This window comes from Phaenicophaeus curvirostris, chromosome 38 (assembly GCF_032191515.1).
Source record: "Phaenicophaeus curvirostris isolate KB17595 chromosome 38, BPBGC_Pcur_1.0, whole genome shotgun sequence".
In the NCBI taxonomy this organism is placed as follows: domain Eukaryota; kingdom Metazoa; phylum Chordata; class Aves; order Cuculiformes; family Cuculidae; genus Phaenicophaeus; species Phaenicophaeus curvirostris.
Genome location: NC_091429.1, coordinates 367,443 through 389,081, shown reverse-complemented (window position 1 = coordinate 389,081; position 21,639 = coordinate 367,443). Strand labels below are relative to the sequence as shown.

Genomic DNA, 21,639 nt, shown 5'->3' with positions numbered 1-21,639 from the left:
TAGTCCCCTTGTCTGATGAGGCACCTCCTCCCTCTAGTGGTAATAAAGCAAGTATAAATCCCGCATACGGCGGCGTGTTATTAGTCCGCTTTATTAACGAGCTCTGTTGTCAGAGACCTTCGTATCTCCACCTTGTGGCGACCACATCAGTTGAACAAGTTTGAATGATGGGAGTTACCTTCTGTGTAGACCCATTAGGGATGTCTGGAGCACAAAATAGAGATATTAATGGATTGTCTTCTTATAAATAACATCTGTACCAGGCTTTAAGTCCTTGCTTCTCTACTGCAGGACATCACAGAAGAGGTTAAACGGTGGCCAAGACAGCAGCACTTTCTCTTGGTGTCCCAGGGAAGTTTAGCTGGGAAATGTTCCTAACGAAACTCCTGGCTATTAACAAAGACTTCTTTAAAGTGTGATCTGGGTTGGAGGTGAAACGTGGTAGTAAAGCATGACAAAAGGGCTGATCTGTCACAGCTTTTCACAGCAGAGATGGGATTTCTGCCATCTGATTTAACAAACACCAATTTTCTTCCCGCGTAAAGAGAAGTTCTGGTTTTTGAGTTGCTGTTTCACATTAAATCTGTGCTGATGGCATTAGCATCCCCTGGCCGGTGAGAATTACGCCCAGGGAGCTGGTGTTGAGCACTTCCCAGGTCCTGTCAGGGCAAACTGTACTGGCATGGGCAGACCAACGCCTGCTCGTAAATCTGTCTCCTAATGGGAAGAGTGAAATGAAAATGCTCGTACTGATGCTGTATCTATTATGCATGTGCCCTGTCTCGGAAACGTTAGAGGCTAGGTATTATTCTCTGCCCTTAGAAAAGCGTTAGCCTTTGTAGTTGCTTGCACGCATCCTCTGTTCCCCTTCCTCCTTCTCAGCTCCCTAAGGTGCTGACTCCTCCTTTATTTTGTGTTGGACTGAAAGGTGTTGTCGGCCAGCTTTGCTGCTTGCCTGATCCCTGTGCAGCAGCTCTATTTTAGAGCCTGCCTGACAAAGGGAAGAAGGCAATTCCCGGCTGGAATGTGCTACAGATGCTCAGAAAGTTTTCTGTACTTTTATTCTGGGCTGACTTTAAGAGTGAAAAATCTTTTATAAAGCATGACAGGAGCACTGAAGGGAGGTCCTGCACCCTGCAGCGCTCATGGTTGTTTATTTTACTGCACACCCGATGATATGAGGACTTGTAGGAGTCCAGTGAGGCGCAACATCAGTGCATCTCAAATGCAGCTCTGAGAAATTGGTTTTCTCCAGCTCTGTCTGTGTGTCTCTGCTCAAGGAACACCTATCTCCAAAGTGCTGCCGGGCTGGGTCACAGACCTTTTGCCAAAAGTAAGTCAAACTGGAATGATCTGCAGCCACGTGCTCCAAGAAGTAAAAAGCTCCACCCTGGAAAACAGTGACCCTGAGAATTGAAAAGAACTTAGGGCTGTTCACCTCTCTATGGAGAATTTTCTCTCTTGCATATTGGTAAACCTGCTGCCTTTTACTACCTCTCTGAAGACCAGGCTTCTTTCCTAGATGTTAGATTCATGTTTTGAACCGCAAAGTTCCACTGGTGAGGCTGCACCTCGAATCCTGGGTTCAGTTTGGGCCCCTCACTACGAGAAAGACTTTGAGATGCTGGAGCGCGTCTGGAGAAGGGAACAGAGCTGGAGCCCAGGTGTTCTCGAAGTGGCTGAAGGGACTGGGGTTGTTTAGGCTGGAGGAGGCTGAGGGGAGACCTCATTGCTCCCTGCAGCTCCCTGAAAGAAGGTTGTGGTGAGGTGGGTGCTGGTGTGCTTGTGTAACGGAAGGGTTTTAGACAGGAGAGGTCTTTTAGACTCTCTGGCTATGCACACGTTTAAATGGCATTGCCATGCTGGCTCTTAAACTTTCTTCAGCTTCCCTTGCCTTGCGACAGGGCAAAGATTCAATTGCTTGGTTATAGGGACCGAAGTGCAAGCACCCTGCACGCCCTGGGGAGGTGGGGATGTGACCCATCCCGGTCCAGAGAGCTGAGGAACGGAGGAGGCAGCTCAGGAGTCACTATGCTGAAGGGGAAGGGAGGAGCGAGGGCTGTAATGATGAAATCTGGCGAAGGCAGTTTCCTTATCAAGCATTTTTCCTGTACGGAGCAGCTGTGTGCTCCTTAAAGAGACACTGCACAGCCAGGTAGTCACTGTCCCCATCGATAGTGATGGAAGTATCTTCATTCTGTTGCCTAAGTTCTGGGTGGTTTGGTTCTCCTTTTTGACCCAGGGAAGAGGTTTATGGTTTTAATCAGCTTCACTGTTCTGCTCACAGGCAAGTGTTCACAGCCCAGAAAGCCAGTCGTGTCCTGGGCTGCATCAGCAGGGCGAGGGAGGGAATTCTCCCCCTCTACTCTTCGCTGATGAGACCCTGCCTCGAGTTCTGCATCCAGTTCTGGAATTGCCAATATAAGGAGGAAATGGAAATGTTGGAACAGGTCCAGAGAAGGCCCCGGAGATGATCCGAGGGCTGGAGCACCTCCTGTACAAGGACAGGCTGAGAGAGTTTGGTAATATATATATTTGATATCTATTTGATACATATATTAACCATAAAATAGTGGATATCAAATAGATATAAAATATTTTATATATGTTCAATATATATTCTATTTCATATATTTAATATATATAAAATAATGTATACCAAGTATATGTGATATGTATCAAATGTATTATTGATACTGGATAGATAGCAAATAGATATCAAATATATAATCAGATAAATCTATCTGATTTGATCTATAATGGATCTATTTGATCTGATTCCTATCTACTTAATATCTATTTGCTGTTTCGTATATATTTGATATCTATTCAATCGTTATTTGAGATCTGTTTGCCATTTCCTATGTTTCCTATCCATTTGATGTCTATTCAATATCTATGCCCTATCTATTCGCTACCTATGTCCTATTTGCTGTTTCCTAACAATTCGCTGTCTGTCCCATCTATTCACTGTTTCCTACCTATTCGCTGTATCTATTTGCTATTCGATTTCCATTTGCTATGTCCTATTTGCTATCTGTTTCCTATCTATTCGCTATTCGCTATCTGTCCTATCTAATTGCTATTTCCTGTCTATTCATTATCTCTTCGCTATCTATGTCCCATTTCTTCTATGTCCCATCTCTTCGCTGTCCTATCTATTCGCTCTGTTTCCTATCTATTCTCTCTTTGCTATGTCCTATTGATTAGCTATTCACTAATTCCTAACTTTTCTCTAAGTATGTCCTATCTCTTCACTATCTATGTACTATCAATTCACTATTTGATATCCATTCCCCATCCATTCCCCATCCATTCCCTCTCCCTTCCTTCTCCATTCCTCATCCATTCCCTCTCCACTCCCCATCCATCCCCCCTCCATCCCCTCTCCCATCCCCTCTCCCATCCATCCCGTGTCCCCCCTCCATCCCCTCCCTGCTCTCTCCCCTCCCCGCGGCCCCGGGGCTGCCCGGGGTTCCCCGCCCGGCCCGGCGGTTCCCACGCTCGGGGGGGGCGGGGGGGGGGGGCGGCCGCGCTCCAACCAAGATGGCGACAACCGCAGTTCCTCCCGCAGCTCCCCCAGCGCCGCAGTCCAGCACCGCCTTGCGGGAGACGCGCTAGGGCAGCGGCCGCAGTAAGTGACAGCCCCGGGCGGGGTCCCCAGCCTTCGCCCCCCGCATTTAGCAGCTTTTTTACGTTCGCCCCTCTTCCTCCTCCCCGCACGTCCTCTTTCTCGCACCCCCCCCCCACCTCCTCCTCCTCCGGGTCCTTTTGCCGCAGAGCGGTTTTCCAGCCGCTCTGGGCGCAGGTGGGAGCCCCGAGGGGGAGGCGAAGGCAGCCCCCTCCCCAAATGCGCCTCGTGTAGCGGTGCTGGGGCGGGGGGCAGCCTCTTCCCTCCGCAGCCCTCGCTTAGGGGAGCTGCCCCGATGGGCGCTCGGGGAGGGGGCGCCGGGGGGGCCTCGCTTCTCTCCCCACCCGAAGCCGCTCTCCGCGCCCCCAGCCGCAACCGAGACCCTCGGGGTCCCGCCCGCCCCTTCCCCGTCTCGCCCGGTGCGCCCCGGGGTCCCCGTGGAGCGGAGGGGGGCCCAGGGGGGGCTCAGCCCCCCAGCAGCCCTGCCCGGGGGGGCGATGCCCGCCGGCCCCCACCCTCAGCCTGGGGCAGAAGCACCGTCTGGGCCGCCTCCACCCACCCCCAGCCCGGGGAGCCTGCGGGGCCCTCCTCCCAGGCCCTAAAATGCCAGGCTGTGCTCTTTGTCTGCATTGTGGGGAGGGAGAGAGAAGGGAGAATCGGAGCTCTCGGCATCCCTGCCCCCCGCAGCCCTCGCTGCAGAGCTGGTTCAGCACCCCCGTCACCCCCCGCTTTGCTCCCACCCTTCAGCATCCTGAGGCTCAGGGGAGGGGGAGAAGTTGGAGGACAGAGTTTTGGGGGGCAGATGCGTGGGCGGCTTTGAGGTTCCACCCTGACCCAATTGTCGGCATCGTGGTTTGCATTCTTGCTTCCTTCCACCGCATAGATTTTGGGGGAAAGGTGAGGGCAGATTTTTTTTTTTCTTTCTTCCTGGGGAGAGGGAATTGCATGTTCCCAAGCCTTTTCTATTAAAAATCTGGGTGTCTTCTTCCCCTCCCCCCGGCTCCTTTCTGGTGCGGGTTATGCCCAGCTGATGTGGGGGTGGGGAAGCTGGAAGAGGAGCTGCAGATGAGCCGAGGTAAAGTCTGAAAGTCTGACGGGAAGGGGAGTGTATGAGCAGAAAGCCTGAGCGTGAGGGCCAGCACAGCTGGATCTGGGCTTCTGTGAGGGCCCTGAGCTCCATTTAGAAGAGGGATCCCAGGTGCGGTAGGTTCCTCCACTGCTGGCTTTCCATGTGTGCTGTGTTATAGGTGTGAGATCCTCGAGGAGCTGGGCAGGTGGGGTCAGTCTGTGGGGCGCTGGTTGATTTTCCGTGGTGTGGAGACGTGGAACGTGGTCCTTGTAACACTGCAGCATTCTGCTCCGAATGGGAACCCGTGACCATTATGTCCTCGTTTCACATGAGGGAAGATTTAATTATGAGGAAGGAGGGGGTTTTAGGAGCCTGACTGCCCCGTTACACCTACCTTTAGAGGCAAAAAGGGACAAAAGCGTTACATCAGGGCTTTTCTCATGGCTGGCAGTCCTGGTTGGGAGGGAGGCGGCCTGGAAATATTCTTGCATAGGAATGCTTATTTTTCTGTTTTCGTGACGGAAGCTCTTCTAAAAAGCAATCTGGATACGGGCCAGGCAGTGTGCGGGGGTAACTCCAGTGGCAGCTGCCTTGGAGCGTTTCCTTCTGGAGGGGGTGGCTTTGGGGAGGGGGGGTGAGGTCATTTTTGCCGTTGCCCTCGTGTTTTACCTTCGGAATGTTGTGTGCGATGCTGGAGGTGCCGGCACAAGCCATGTTGGCCTTGGTTGGGTGGTGGGATCAGGGCTGAAGGGGGCGGCTGTCGGGGTGCTGAAGGGCCCCCCAGCCGGTGGTGCTGAAGTGGACAGCTCCCGGGGGGTGCTGAACGGACGGGGGGGCTGACTCGAGCCCCTCCGGGGGCCGGGGGCGCGGAACCCACAGCTCCCCGGGTGGCGAGGCCAGGGGTGCTGCTCCTGGGGCGATGGGGGCTGCAGCAGACCCACCCCCCGGCGCAATGGGTGCTGAAACCCATAACTCCCAGGGCCAAGGGTGCTGAAGAGGACCCCTCCCAGGGCCGGAGGTGCTAAAACAGACCTCTCCTAGTACCATGCTGCCCACCCTGGGCAGCGGGGCCAGGGCCCACAGCCTTTCCTCCACCCCTGCAGAGCTGGGCTCATCCCCACCCAGTGGCTCTTGCTGTTTCTCGGGGGACAGGGTGCTGTTACATAAAGTTTGTGAGGCCGTTTGTAACCTATAAATAGCCATAAAGCGACGGGAAAGGTGTTAATGCATTTTAGAGTAATAAACAAATGGTTGGTGTTCGTAGGGGTGCTCCGCAGTGTGATTTTCCATACAAGTAAAATGCAAGGCCTGTCAGAGCTCGCCTTGTGGTTTTCATTTGCTGTGTATTTAGAAAGACACCATTCTTAGTTTCCGGGGTGTTTAACTAAAACGATTAACTGTGTGACAGAAGGGCTACTTGGTCTTTTTTCAACACTCCTCCGGTGGCATTCATCCTGGGTGAAAGTGCCTAGAGCTATCGCAAATGATTTAACCAGTTATATAAGCTCATACATATGGCTTATTTCTAGATCATGGTATAGATACCGTGCAGCTCAGTGGGATGAGTGTAATTATGTGAATATTTGTGACAGAGCTGGAAAGCTGGGTTGCTAATAAATAGAAGGGAGAGTGACTGTGTGTTACAAGGAATTGAGCACGGATGTACTTCTCAGTTAAAGGAGATGAAATAAAACAGAAACAAAGTCAGCGTTGAGTGAAAACAAAGCAGCTTGAAAATCTAAATGAATGTATCATCTTCCTCCTTTCTGTTGTTACGTTTGCATTCGTTTGTGGCTTTGCTTGGCTTGCTTTTTCATTAAAGTGAGCTGATACGGCTTTACATATCAATTGATCCGTACTATTTTTCAATGACTGGTGACACGATTGGCAGCAGAGGCCGTATGTGACTCGGGGCATGCTGTGTTCATGCGGTCACATGATTTCCATTCACTATCGATCGCCTTCCTCCCAAAGCGGCTGCAGCTGCCATTGACATCAACAAATACACTGGAATCGATCATTTATTATTGTGTTTAAAGAAATAGTTTGGATTAAAGAAGATGCGGTAAAATAACAAAACGAAAGTGCTAGACTTGAAAACAAGCATGGGACAAATAATTTGAGAAACCACAGAGAGGAAATTGCATGTGTTGGGTCGTGTTAGTGGTAGTCGGGCAGAGAGCTTGTCGCTGTTGGACTGTTGGCTTGAGTTTAAGTGGGGGGCATCAGAAATAACAATAACAAGATACTTGGACTTTCCCCTTGTGCCCTATTATTCCGTTTCTGTGCGGAGTGGGCAGTCGCTAGGCTGGAGAATACAAGTCAAGAAGAGGTGGCTGCAGGAGTGTGCTGAAACTCCTCCTCGGCGTTAGCTCCGGTTCAAACCTGGTGTTTAGCACTTGTGATGAAAGGCTGCCCGGGAATGGGGACGTGTGCTCGCAGCGAGGCCAGTCCTATCCTGGGTTGCATCAAAAGCAGCATGGCCAGCAGGGCAAGGGAGGGGATTCTTCCCCTGGATTCTGCTCTTGTGAGACCCCACCTGGAGTCCCATGTCCACTTCTGGAATCCCCAGCACAAGAAGGATACGGAGCTGTTGGAACTGGAGAGCTGGCTTCATTGGGTAGAGTTCTTGTAACTTACTGAGTGTTATTACAGAAGTCGTTCTGCTACTGATAGGGACTGAAAATGCCTGCAGTCTTGGATCTTTAGTTTCTCAGGTTTTTATTAATTTCTAATATTTTTCTGTTGTTTTGGATTGCATTTTTTCTGCTCTCTTTTCCTTATGTTTCTGTTCATTTTTTGACCTTTAGAAGCGTGTGTTTAAGTTCAGGTTTGCTGCTGCTCTTTCAAGAGCATAACCACTCCCCTGTCCTGTCCAGAGGCTGCCCTTGAGTCTGCTTAGAGATGAGAGCCCAGGAGACTTCTGCTGTGTCGTACCTAGAGTGGGGAAATGACCAGCAACAAACCAGTAAATAGTGCTTGAAGGGGAAAATAGTTCCTCTTCCTTCCTCTTTATAGCATCAAATGTGACCTGAGAGCTTTTCTGAGGGAAAGGTTCATCCTCCCACTCAGCCAGCGGTGCTGCTGTACCTTTTCATTGATAAAACCAGCCTGTTCCAGGCACATGGAATTTCCTGCAGATGGAGAAGATCGCCAAGTTCTTCTGAAGGCCAGTTCCAGCCATGGATTTTTCTCATGCGTGGATATTTTGAGTGTTTCAGACTCTCATGCAGTAGAATTTCAGAGGAATGAGCCTGAGGGAAAACCTTACTACTCTCTGCCACTGCACGAAAGGAGGTTGTAGCGTGGTGGGTGCTGGCCTGTTCTTCCTGGTAGCCAATGACAGGACAAACAGGAATGACCTCAAGATGTGCCAGAGGAGATTTAGGTTGGATATCAGGAGGAATTTCTTGACTGAAAGGGACGTCAAGCATTGCAAGAGGCTGCCCAGGGAGGTGGTTGAGTCCCCATCCCTGGAGGAGTTTCAAGGAGGAGTAGATGTTGTGCCTGGGGACATGGTTTGGTGACAGATTTAGCAGGGCTGGATCAGTGGTTGGACTCAGTGATCTTAAAGGTCTTTTCCAACCGAAACCATTCTGTTCCATTCCATTCCTTGACTGTTCCTCTACACTGTTTTCCTTTCTGCCTCAACCCTGCATGTTCAAATCAGAAGCCACGTGTGTCTATGTGGGTTATATAAAAACACATCTCGAAGGGTTCTCTCTCAAAGGAATGGAAAGATGTCTTATGAGTGACTGAATCGTGCCAATTAATACATGAAGAAATGTATTAAAGCAAAGATTTCGCCTCAAAAGTGTTTCTTAATTTATTTTGACAATCAGTTTGAATAATTTATTAGAATATTTCATAATGTACCAGTAAATGGACTGCTGGGAACATTTAGAAACAATAATTAAGTCTTAGCAACTGGGCACCTCAATACAGATTTTTTTCTGGTGTAAAATATTTGATCTCGCCCAGAGCAGTGGCTGCTGCCCCATCCCTGGAGGGGTTCGAGGCCAGGTTGGATGGGGCTTGGAGCCCCTGATGCCGTGGGAGGTGTCCCTGCCCATGGCAGGGGTGGGACTGGATGGGCTTGGAGGTCCCTTCAGTCTAAACCATTCCATGCTTCTATGGTCTTTGGAAAACGGTGTGTGTGAATACGTGATCTGGGCCCAGGGAGTTCTGTGTGCTGAACTTGAGGCACCCTGGAATCACTGGGAGCAGCACTGCTGAGTGTGGTGGTGTTCCTGACGCTCACTGGATGGAAAATATCGCTGCGCGCCAGCCTACGGTGCTTTGTGAAGCAGTTTTTAGCCACTGACAACATCCCTGTGTTTGAGCACCCATCCTGTTGGCCAGACCTGGCTCCCTCTGCCCAAGGATCCGGTTGGTGCTCAAAGGAACCATTTCTTGTTGGTGGAAAGCAAAAATGACAGAGATCCTCAACGGCCTTTCAGGAAATGATCTGTGGGATTGCTTTGAATGTTGACAGCATCTGACAAGTCTCGTGGGATTTTTTTGTGTCGGGCCTCTTGTTCTTACCAGTTTCTGCACGTCCCAGCAAGACCACATTTACTTATAAAATAACAGTGACAAGCTGAAGAAGCTTTGGGCTGAAGAAACTTCCCATGTCGGACTGCCCAGGCTGAGCTCCAGCGGAGCCGTTGTGGAGGTGTCTTTGTTGATGGAGCTGGGGTTGAGCCACCCAGCTCTAACGGGACAGGTACGTGGGAGACAAAAGGAGTTGTTGTCCCACTCTCTAGTGCAAAGCAGTTCTGGTGGCTGGAGAGAGTATGTAAGCAGGAGGCTGTTATACATGACCCATTATTAACAGCATCGGAGCCTGGGAGAGTCCCAGTGCTTGTGATCAGCTTCCAGTTCTACCACCAATTTCCAGGTGACCTTGGACAAAGTATTTTCCCTTTCTATGTCTCTCTTTTTTTCTGCAGGGAAACTTTTCTACTTGAATCCTGAGCTCTTCAGCAGGAAGATGGTTTAGTGTCCGTTCAGTCAACATGTGGCTACGGACTAATTGCAGTGAAGGTCTTTAAGTAGTAGTTTTATTTTAAATAATCGAATAATTAGGTATTGGCTGGTACAAATAAAAGGGAATACAATTTAATACAAATAAAAGGGAAAGGAATGAAAACCACCTTACCCTCTTGGCTGTCCGTCCCACACAGGCCTCTCCAGCAGAACCTTTGACCAAAATGTGGAGACTGGAGCCTGTGTTCACCCAAGGAGCCGATGTGCTGACAACCTTGCAGCGTGAAGCTGCTCTGGGGGGGATTTGGAGGGGTTTTTAGCAGATATTCATGCACTCTAAACACGTCCTGTGTTTCCAATGAACACTGGAAACTCTGTCCTTGATAAATGCTGACAGATATTAAAGAGATATTATTGTAGCCTCATACGAAGCATTTTTTGTTGTTATTGAGGTTTCTTTACTTCCTGCTGAGAAAAAATGTTAAATCTTGGGGAGGGGCTTTCGATCAGGGAGTGCAGGGAGAGCGTGACGGGGAGCAGGTTTGAGCTGAAAGAGGGGAGATTGAGATGAGGTACTGGGAGAAACGTTTTGCTGTGAGGTGAAGAAATTCTTCCTTATGCCTAGCCTAAATCTGCTCCTCTCCAGTTTATCCCCATTGCCCCTCGTCCTGTCACTCCAAGCCTTTATGAACAGCCCCTCCCCAGCTTTATTGGAGCCCCTTCAGGTACTGGGAGCTGCTCTAAGATCTCCTCAGAGCCTTCTCTTCTCCAGGCTGAACAAACCCAACTCTCTCAGCCTGTCCTCATAAGAGTGACTCCTGCTGTGCTATTAAAGATATCAAAACTGCTTTATGGGTCTGGTTTAAGAAATTCAATGAACATTTCATTGCCATCCTTTCAGTTTTCATCTTAGTTTTGTCCATTATCTTAATATGGGATAATTTACTAGGAGGAAAATGAAGTCAGAACAGGCAAGAGCTTCCCAGGACGCCGCAAGCCCCTGGTCACTGTGCTGTGTTGATACCAGACAAGCACCAGCCAGGTGAGGGAGTACCAGAAGCTGAAACCAAAGCGATCGCTTCTCCTAACTCCAGCAGCAAAGCAGCCTGCGCCGTGGCAGAACTCGGAGTGGGAGTGGCACGAGGCAAACGGGTTTATGGATGCAGCATCCGAGTGTCCCTCGGTTTATTAACAGACAGATCTTTGCCAAAGCACCGTGAGGTGCCGCTGGGTGCCCGGTCTGGGAGCGTGTGGTCATGGTGGTGGTTCCTTTTGTTGGGTTTGTTTTGGTTTGTTTGTTAAATGGCCGCTTAGCAGATGAGTTGGTTGCTTCCAGTTGCCGGTTGTGGCATTCTGCATACAAATCAGGCGTTCATTTATGCCTTCTTTTTTCTTTTTCCTTTTTTATGCTGTGTCCCTGAGCTACTTTGGTTTCTAAATTCAGGCCTCACATATTTATCTGTGCCATTCAATTAGACCACATCCCCGATGCTGCTAGAGAGTTTCTCAGTATGTGGGAAATTTGGTAATTAAATGCATGCAAATGCTGCAAGAATAGAATAAATTAATTTTTCCTTAATATCAGCAGGCCATTCCGTGATGTTTCTAGAGATAATGTGACCAAGACACTGGCTTTTCTTTCCCCTCTTGCCATCTTTTTTGAGTTTTTAGTGTTATTACACTAGGAATACCTGGTCAAGTTTACGTGAAAAGAATCCTCACTCGGAATATGGTGTGGAGTTAAGTCAGGAGAGGGATCTGTGCTTAAGTTTTCTGGCTGATAGAACAGTTTGGGTTGGAAGGGACCTTAAAGATCACCCAGTTCCAATTCCTGCTGTGGGAGGGATGCCTCTATTTGACAATATGTCAAACATATATTGAATATATATCAAATATTTCATATATATTTGATGGCTGATATTTTAATACGAGGGAGGCTTGCGGCAGCCTCTCCCGCCCGGGATGCAGTGAGACTGAGAGCCGCCCTGCGGAGAAGGACCTGGGGGCCCTGGGGTGGGGAGACCCTGGCCCAGGCTGCCCAGAGCAGGGGTGGCTGCCCCATCCCTGGAGGGGTTCAAGGCCAGGCTGGATGGGGCTTGGAGCCCCTCATCCCGTGGGAGGTGTCCCTGCCCATGGCAGGGGTGGGACTGGATGGGCTTGGAGGTCCCTTCCAACCCAAACCAGTCTATGATTCTATGAAACACAGGACAGTCTTCAAAGCCCAGGGCTGTAAAGGCCATTGTGGGGTAACTTCATGGTAAAACAGCTGAATATTAACAATTCAGTCCTATATCATGTTTCCAAGGAATCTGAAAGTCATTCTTCTTTCAGAGATGCCAAATCTTGACTTGGTATTTTGATGCCCTCTGTGTGTTAGCTCAAAAAATTGGACTTCGCCGGTGATCTTTTTTTCTGTACTTAAGAGACCTTATCCCACAGAGCTTTTGTCTTCTTTCTGTGCCGTATACTCGTAGTTACTTTGCCTTTCCTCTTGAATTCATTGCCACGTTGGTGTTTGGGATCCTCCCTGAAGTGCTGAGCCCTGTCAGGGCTGGGTTGTATTCCAGCCTGCAGTGCTGCAGTGCTGTTGCATCAGTGCAGGGTTTCTGTAATTCCTCTCCTGTCTTGGCCTCCTCCTGGAGTGTGAAAAGCTCAGAGAGGTACCGGGAGCTCAGAAATGCGAAGGATTCTTGTTGCTGGTTCTTGTGCAAGGGCTTGGCAAAAGGTGCAAAGTTGCAGAGGGTTTGTAGGCGGCTGGATTCAGATAAATGAACTTCCTTGCAGCTCTGATGTTTTGTAGGAGTCGGGGGAAGAGAGCAAGGTGCTCTTTGGAGGGACAGGGTCAAATCCCGTCTGTGCTCCTCTGCTGGTTGGGCTGGAGAACAAGCTTTATGAGAGGCGGCTGAGGGAACTGGGCTTGTTTAGCCTAGAGAAAAGGAGGCAGAGGAGAGACGTTATTGTCCACGACTCCCTGCAAGGAGGTTGTAGCAAGATTGGTGCTGGTCTCTTCTCCCAAGTAAAAAGCGATAGGATGGGAGGAAATAGCCTCAAGTTGCACCAGGGGAGGGTTAGATGGGATATCAGGAAAAAATTCTTCACTGCAAGGGTTCTCAGGCAATAAAACCGGCTGCCCAGGGCGGTGGTGGAGTCCCTGTTCCTGGAGGGGTTTAACAGCCGTGTAGATGAGGCGCTCAGGGATGGTTTGGTAGTGGACAGGGACGGTTGGCCTCGATGATCTCCAAGGTCTTTTCCAACCAAATGGTTCTGTGAGACTGTGAAAAGCAGCAGATCTCCTTGCCTGGCTCTGTGAGAATCTGAAGCGCTGAGTTTCCTTTGGATCCTCAATGCTGCAGTGACTGATTTTGTTCTACCTGTGCTTTTTCCTCCTCTGCAGAGCTGACCTGTCCAGGGTGCAACACAACTAAAGAAGCAGCTGCAGGATGAAAAGATGGCAGCACGGCTGCTCGCACCACCAGGCCCTGATAGTTTTAAACCCTTCACTCCGGAGTCCCTGGCTAACATTGAGAAACACATCGCAGAATTGAAAAAGAAGCAGCGTCCAAAGCAAGACAGCAGCCACCGGGATGACGACGAAGACAGCAAACCAAAACCAAACAGTGACCTTGAGGCGGGGAAGAATTTGCCTTTCATCTACGGGGACATCCCAAAAGGCCTGGTTGCTGTTCCACTGGAGGACTTTGACCCTTATTATATGACCCAGAAAGTGAGTTCTGCAAGAAAGAAGTCGCTAAACCGCCTTTTTCTTAGGAAATTGCAGGTTTGGGTGTGGTTTAAGTAGAAGGCAAAGAATGGAATCTTTGGATCAGGCTTGGTTGGTTGGGTCATTATGTATGTTTCTTGGAGGTTTAATAGAGACAGTGTGATCGATCTTGAAGCACCTGCTTGGATGGAGTTAGGAGAACAAGGTCTGGAAACTGCTAACAGATGAAGTTATGCTAATGTGCCAATTATAACCGTGAGGGCGATAAGAAGAATTTAATTGAGAGGGTAACATGGTTTTAAGTGTGTATTTCATGACTTGTGTGGAACTCGGGCTGAATTTGGTGGTTGTGAAGCAGTGGGGTATGGAAACGTGACAGAAAAGTGAGATCAACTAATTAACTCGCTTTTATCTTCCTGATTTTTGTATTTTAAAACATATATCCTTGGAATGAAGATGCTCTGGTAGGAGGCATCGATGGTGCCAAGCTGTGTTAAGAATAGGTGTCGTGGTGAGTAAGCAACGTGTGTTGGAAATGGAGGGGAGGAAACTGCTACTGGTGAGATACAGAAGAGCACGGTCACCGAGTTTCTTAGAAGGCTGGATGACTTCAAACTGAGGTCCTTGTCTCCTGTTTGATTTCATTGCTTTCTTTGATAGAAATCTAAAGTGAACAAGTTGAAGGAATTCTCATCTATAACTCATCTGAGAAGCTGGGGTTTTGTCTGTGTATGTGACAACAGTTGTGATGTGACTGTACAAAACTTGAGTGGAATGGCTGTCATGTCAAATCAGTCAGTGGTCATATTTTATGGCTTTGTGTTGGGGCAGACGTTTCTTGCCACTTTTGGCTGTGATTCTGTCACCAGTGGGGTGTCATTTTGTGCTCTCTTTGTGCTTGTGTAGCTGAACGAGAGGGAAATGAGCCTTATTCTTCCTAGCTGAAATAAGAGAGAAGTGCTGAAAGGGCAGTGGGCATTGCCATGTCCTGGAGCGTTGGGTAAAGCTTCTTTGTTGTCTTGATGTTCTACCAGAAGTAGGAGGCATGGAGAAACCCCAGTAATCCTCACGCTTTACCAGTCTCCAGATTTTCCTCCCAAGATGATGCTATTAAAAAATCTTTCATTTTTAGAGAAAAATAAGCCACATTCCCAACTTTGAAGGCATCTGTCCTGTCTCCAGAAGAGACGGAGATGTTTTCTGCACGTGGAGGCTCCTTGAGGCCCTGCTCACTGCCTGCCGCGTGGAGATACAAGCTCCCCACAGAGCTGGAGCAGCTGTAGGTGGAGGGGAAAGTTCTGGAGATGGGAGACAATCTCACCCAGCCCTGCCACCTTGCACTCGCTATTCTGTGCGAAGAGACTCGCTCTTCCCACCAACCCTGGTTTAATGTTTTATGGTTCTGCTTCTTTCCTTCAGCTTCATTAGGGCCATAGCTTAGGTCTGTGCTGCTTCTTTGCTGCTTCAAGCAGGCAGCAACTTCCCACCAAGGAGTTTTTTTAAGACCATTAAAAAAGGCCCTTCTCTGAATCATCGGGAATTGTGAATCTGCTTGAATCATGGGAAGTTTTCCAAGATATTTTCCTCCTCTCCAGCATTTGCCAGAAGGTTTTGCATCACAGGTCCTGTCTTTTAAAGCCAGACGTACGGCATGCACAGGGACAAATCAGCTGGTTGCTTTCCCTTGCGGTAGGACACGCTGATCTTGGTTTGTCTAAGGAAACTGAAACTGCATTTTATCAGAGAAGCTGAACTCGCCTGTGGCCTGTTAACTGATATTTAAAGGAGAAACAGTGTGACCTAGAAACAGAACCGTGGTACATGGAGTCAAAACTCCTGGGTTTGGAGCCCAGCCTTGCGAGCGATGGTTTTGTCTGAGCTATTTCTCTTTTCTCTGCTCAGTTTCATGTTGCAAAATGGGAGCGATGATTCTTGGAGGAATCAGGAAGGCTCTTCTGCTCACAGGGAGTAGATTTTGGTGCTAATTCAGCTCTTTTTTGTCTTTATGTAAGTACCAGAGAGAAGTTTTTCATGATTCTTTGTTTTGCAAGTAGTAATCGCCTTTCAATTCCTGGCCTAAAGCAATGGTAGAAGCAATCCTTGCCCATGATAGTTGTTGTGGAAACCTGAAACATTTCAATTACACAAACCCAGAAGGTAGCGATGTCAACATCCTTGTGTCCACGTGCAGACAAAATCTAGGAAAGCGACCTGTGTGAGCACCCCGAGCGATGAAAGCAAAGCTGCCGATTGCCAAATGGTCTGGTCTTCCTTCAGTGTGCACTTAAACAAGAGGTAAGGGCCATCATCCTCTCTTATTTCCACAGCTTTATGAGGATTTCTATTCTTTAATGTTTTTCTATCTGTTAGGCCTCTTCTTTTCCATTTATGGCCTAGACGATCACTCCTACTAAACAATTCCTTACCCTGGTCTTGTCCGTTGAATGCGACTTTTGCCAGGTTGTGGTCATTTTCCTCAAGTAACTTCCATTTCACTTGGTATGAAGCTCATATTTGCTACCGAACAAGCTTGTGCTCCTGCAGTGGCTCCATTTACAAGGCAAAGTAGTAGAAGGTCCCTGAATTGTGGGAATGGAAGGTCCCTCAGTTCTGGGAACTGAGGTCGTGTATAAGCTGAGGTAGATTGGTTTCAATGGAAGAATCAACCCTGCAGTTGTAGAAGACTGTCTATAAATCTGTGACCATCTGAGGCTGGAGTGGGATTGTCTGAGGTCACCTAGAGCTTACGGATGAGCACCTGAGGCTCTTTCTAGTGTGTATGTGCCAATGGAGTGACTTGCAACTTCGTCAAGTCACGTGCACGGTTTGGAAATGGGCCCTCCGGTCCAGAATGTCACCTTGACCGCCTGGAACTGGGAAAATTACAGGGATGTGAGGGACCAGCTTGTCTGGCTTTAGCATGTGCTTCAAGGAACCTTTGCTTACGACTTCCGAATGGCAAGGTAGGGGCCCTACAAGGTCACAATACCAATAATGGGATTTGCGTTTCAGTAAAGTAACTGAAACAAGAGAGAAGAGTCAGAACCATCTCAAAAATCAACCTTTTGTCCTTATTTCCAACAGCTAGTTAATTTCTCAAGGTCGTGTGTGTTTAGTGTTATTTGTTCTTCCACTCCGTCTCTCCAGTAGCCTTCAAAGGAGCAGGAAAAGTGAGTGTGCCCTTCCTAGCTGTCCTCCCCGCTGTCATGATAGAATGAAGAAAGGAGAGTGTAATCCTTGTCAGGTGTCTTCTCCAGTCCTTTCTGGATGTTGGGTTGAAGGCAAAGTGTCTGGGCTTGTTTGCTGTTGTGTGGCGTTTCGTGAGACGGCAGAGAACGGTGCTCCTCACGTCCAGCCCAAGGCGTTGCCGTAGCAAGAAGAGCTTTCGTGGTGTGATCAGGGCCTGTCGAGTGCGGCACGGAGCGGGAGGCGAGAGAATCTCTGCTGCAGTCACCTAAATAGCTGCAACCCACTGGTGAGGAGTGGAAGGAAGGAGAATCATTTCCGCTCCCGAGGCAGAATGAATTTCCTTACATAGGCAGATTGCGATGTCGTTAGAACTGGAATGCAGATCGGTGTCTCGAGATCGTGTGTTGAACACTGTTTATTTAACAAAATATCTCTTTCAGGAATGTTTTATTTCTTACATGTCAAAAAAATATTAAGAGTTCTTCCTATATTGGGCTCGAAACAAGAGAATAAAGGTATCAAAAAATGGAGCAGGCCCTTTTTTCCCTGTAAGCATTTCAGTGGTGAAGAATGAGTTACCTAAAAAGAATAAATTTATCCCCTTTTTGGGGGAATGGACAAATAAATATTAAATACAGTGATTTCTGTAGTAGGTAGCACAGTGCTATGAGCCAAAACAGACTTGAAAAGGATTTTGCATTGACGTTTAATTCTGTAAATACTTCTCCAGCCTACAGGGTGTGAGAGCTCCCTGTAAATGCATTTTGAAAATAGCTCTGGTGAAGTATATTGCTCAGGGCGTCATCGGGAAGCCGTCGCTCCCTCTTGCTTAACACCGAGAGTAAGGCAGTCAGTCAGCGCTTACTGCGGTCGGGATGTGGTTCCATATGTTCTTCGGTTGTTCGTAAAGCTGTTTTCATCTTCAGTCTTCTGCCCACTCTTCCTCACTTTTCAGCCATTACAGAACTGCTTAATGTAAAACCTGCTAGAAGCCAAAGTGGTTTAAATCCTCATAGAACTTGAAGGCTTTTTGTCGTCACTTGATCGCTTCTGTCACGTTCTCCAGCGTAGCTGCTTTAATACAAATTGATTTTGAGAAGACTTCTGTTTTGTCACCTGACTTCTTTTCATAGAAGAACTTTTCTAAAGTTTCTGTAAAGTGCAGATTCCGGGCCAGCTTCAAAAGAACTTAAGTGGACAGAGCCTTTCTCACGACTCTGTCGACAAACTGAGACTTTTGAAAGTGCAGCCAAACCATATCCTGGGCTGCATCAGAAGGACTGTGAGCATCAGAGTGAGGGAGGGTATTCTCCACCGCTGCTCTGCTCTCGTGACCCCACCTGGAGCCCTGCATCTAGTTCTGGAGTCCTTTTCACAGAAAGGACATGGATCTGTTGGAGCAAGTTCAGAGGAGGCCATGGAGATGATCCAAGGGCTGGAGAACCTCCTGTACGAGGACAGGCTGAGGGAGTTGGAGTTGTTCAGCCTGGAGAAGGGAAGGCTCTGAGGAGACCTTAGAGCAGCTTCTAGTGCTGAAAGGGGCTCCAGGAAAGCTGGGGAGGGGGTCTTGATGAGGGAGGGCAGGGAGGGGATGAGGGGGAATGTTTTTGAATCACAAGAGGGGAGATTGAGATGAGATCCTGGGGAGAAACGTTTAGCTGTGAGGGTGAGGAGGCCCTGGCCCAGGGTGCCCAGAGCAGGGGTGGCTGCCCCATCCCTGGAGGGGTTCAAGGCCAGGTTGGATGGGGCTTGGAGCCCCTGATCCAGTGGGAGGTGTCCCTGCCTGTGGCAGGGGTGGGACTGGATGGGCTTTGGGGTCCCTTCCAACCCAAATCGTTCTAGGATTCTATGATTCGTCTCTTCGAAGATACTGCAAAATGCAGGTATCGCCTCATTCCGAGTTTTGAGCTTTGCCTCAGCAGATCTTAAAAGGGCTGAGGGATGTTCTTGGACCTGAACCAGCAAACATTTTAAGAGCCTGCAGCCATTTTGAAATTGAGTTTTAATATGTCAGCAGCATAAAGCAAAACTAAGTGAAGGTTTTAAATTGCCAAACGCTTTTTGGCTTTTGTGCTCTTCTTTCGATTGATGGGGCGGAGCAGCGATTCACCCAGGATTTTAGGAGCTACACAGGGGAACTGGAGCAGCTGATGTTGAAACTGTCGGCGTCGATGAGCAGACTGGAATGTACAGGATCCTCTTTGTGTTCCAGTTGTTCCGAGAGGCACAGTTGTGATGGGTTTTATAGAGTAAGGAATAAGTCCAAGAAGCATTATGGTCTTAAAAAAAGAAAGCTGTGCAGAGCATGGAGAAGAAAACGAGGAGTTGCCTTATGTAAGTAATTTAATAGATGGACTTGATGGTCTTAGAGGTCTTTTCCAACCTTAACAATTCTATGATTCTTTGAAGGGCTAAGCTGGCTGGCAGAATGCAGAGTTCATCTTTGGTAGGCGATGGCCCTGATCATTGGATGAAACGGCTTCTGTTACAGCAGGGAATGCCGAATTTCTGGGTTGATCCTTGTGAAACAGCTTTTGCAAATGTATGTTCCCATGTCATCACTCCAGTGTGCCAAGGCAAATGCCCTCCGACCTTCCATACAGAGCGGTTTCCAGCTGCTTTTCTTGCCTGGTTCTGCCTTGCTCTTCTCACGCATGTTGAAAGTCTTTAGGCTGGTTTACATCTGTGGAGCAGCACGCACGTGCCTGTGTCTCCGTGTGAAGAGCTGGTTTCCTTCTCCTTACTGAGCTGTACCTGAGCAAACCACAAAGGCTCCTGTGCAGGGCTCCTGCTCCGAAGCCTCTGCAGAGGGCTCTGAAAGAAGGTTTAAAACAGAATGGTATTTGAGTCTTGAAAAGTTTGTGGTGTCAGGGAAGGAGAGACAGCTGGTTCTTCAAACTGGTTGCCCCTTGACCACTCTGTAAACCTCAACTTTGGAAAATCTTATAGCCTTTTATTGTCACATGCCAGGGTAATCTGTTCATTAATTCTTGATGCTGCAATTCAAGAGCTGCCCAGGGTTGTCTTTAAAGGGAGATGCATTAGTGGTTATGCTAACTAATCTTTTTCACTCAGTGCTGAACCACAATCTGATTTTGATTTCCTTTTCAAATAATTTACTGCTCAATGGTCTAATTGAGCCAAACGAGCTAAAAGATGTTGTTTCACTTACTAGGAGGGAAATGACAAATTTTAGACGAGCGAGTCTCCTGGGGAAGCACAGCGACTGCGTTGGCAGAAAGCCCTTGTGGATTCCCTTGTGTTGGACTCCGGGAGGCTCGAGGCTGTGCCAACCGGTGGGCTGGTGCCGGGGACCGAGCCTGCAGCGAGACCGGCTTCTCTCTGCTCCTCTGCAGCGCTCTGGGTTTCCTCCTGCCCTGCTGGGGCATCCCGGAGGGAATGTAGAATGGGAAAAATGCTACTGGGGAAAGGGCTTTGGCTTTTCAGCGCACAAAAATTGCTTATTTCCCTTCAAGCCGTGCGGGAGGTGCATTGAGTGTGCTGGGATGAAGCACTCACCGTTCTAATTTTGCCTCTCCAGATGGCTGCGTGCGATTCTCCCGGTGCTTTTTGCTCCGCGTGTTCGCTAGCGAGAAGCCGAACTAGCGGGGCTGTATTTTAAGGCTGGAGATGGAGGGACGAGATCAATTCTGCCTCACGTTTACATGATTCATTCCACAGGTTCTGTATAAAATAGGGAACCTCAACATCTCGCTAATTAAAGGCAGTGAGAGCGCATGACTCTGCCTGGAGTTGGTGCACCGGGCTGGAACGTGCCCAGAGCTGCCAGTGAGCGGGGACCGTGGGTTCTGCCTTGTGTCTGCTGGGGTGGGGGCCTCTGCCGTGACATTCTCTTTCTTCTTACCTGTCAATCTTTCTTTGCAGGTGAGGCGCTGTCTTTATAAAACCAGGATTCATTGTGGTAGCTCTTAGGCAGGTTTGGGAAGGAGGCGCGGGCACCGCCATAAAGCTGGTCCTGTGCGCTGGGCCGTGGCGTGAAGTCTGGTTCTGCTGCCGGTTCTCCTCCTGAATTTCTGGTCCTTCGTTCCTTTGGGGCTCGGTTCTTATCTGTTAGATAGGGATAACAGTGCTTCTATCGTCACGCGATGAAAATGGGCGCTCTTGGATGGGAGATTTTGCTTCTACTCTGGACGAGGTGCCTGGTAACGTGGATGGTTTGGAGTAGAATTATTCAGGAGGTACTGGTAGGTATGTTCTGCCCTAATGGGAACTTCATCAAGGAGATTGCTCGTTAAAAAAGCAGAAAATGCTCTTTCTTACTGTGGAAGTTGTCTTTTTTTGTACAGTGTGTGCTTTGATTTTCGTACATTAACTCTTTCTCTCTCTTTTTCTTTCTTTTTCTGTCTCTCCACAGACCTTTGTAGTACTAAACAGAGGGAAAACACTCTTCCGATTTAGTGCCACACCTGCCTTGTACATTTTAAGTCCTTTTAATCTGTTTAGAAGAATAGCTATTAAAATTTTGATACATTCATATCCTTTTGATTACGGAGTTATGTTTACTTCTGTAATTTGATTGAAAAATCTCTTATCTATGATCTTATTGCTCCTTTCAGACAGTGTTTGTGGATGATAGTTCTGCATCTGGTGAAGCTGGATCTACCCCAAACTGTACTGGTTTTGAGTGAAAAAGCCTGGTCCTCTAGACAGCCAATCAAGTAAACTTTTCGTTCTTTTTCCCTGCTAAATTATGCCTCTGTGCCCACTCTTTCATGAGTGCACAGACACGGATAAGTTGTGGAGTAGATCTGGTTTAAGGTTATGCCTCACATGAAGAAGAGTTGAGCTTTAGCCGGTTCAATAGAATCAGTGTCTGGAGAAGGAGCCAAAGATCCGTTGGATGTAATTAGACGCTGACTAATTTCTTGCTCTTTTGGCATCTCTCGGGCTTCCTTCTAACGGCAAGGCTATTCCAAACAGTCCCACTGCAGGGCTTCAGGCCGCTCCGGTAGCTTTGGAGCACCATCGGTCTGAGTTATTACTGGGAGAGAAAAAATCCCCACAAGTACATTGAATGAG

The 21,639-nt window shown here is 48.4% G+C and overlaps 1 protein-coding gene across 4 annotated transcripts in view; it reads left to right on the top strand.

Annotated features, from left to right (window-relative positions):
- Positions 1-3,518: 3,518 nt before the first annotated feature.
- SCN8A (sodium voltage-gated channel alpha subunit 8) overlaps positions 3,519-21,639 on the top strand; it is a 54,059-nt gene continuing 35,938 nt past the window's right edge. For 2 of the 4 annotated variants that reach the window (XM_069879525.1, XM_069879526.1), the window contains exons 1-3: positions 3,519-3,634; positions 13,084-13,413; positions 20,975-21,094. In XM_069879525.1, coding sequence (XP_069735626.1) covers positions 13,138-13,413; positions 20,975-21,094 — 396 coding nt within the window. In that variant the 5' untranslated portion in view covers positions 3,519-3,634; positions 13,084-13,137. Of the gene's footprint in view, positions 3,635-13,083; positions 13,414-20,974; positions 21,095-21,639 lie in introns of those variants that run through there. The other 2 variants (XM_069879528.1, XM_069879527.1) reach the window with 1 other exon arrangement.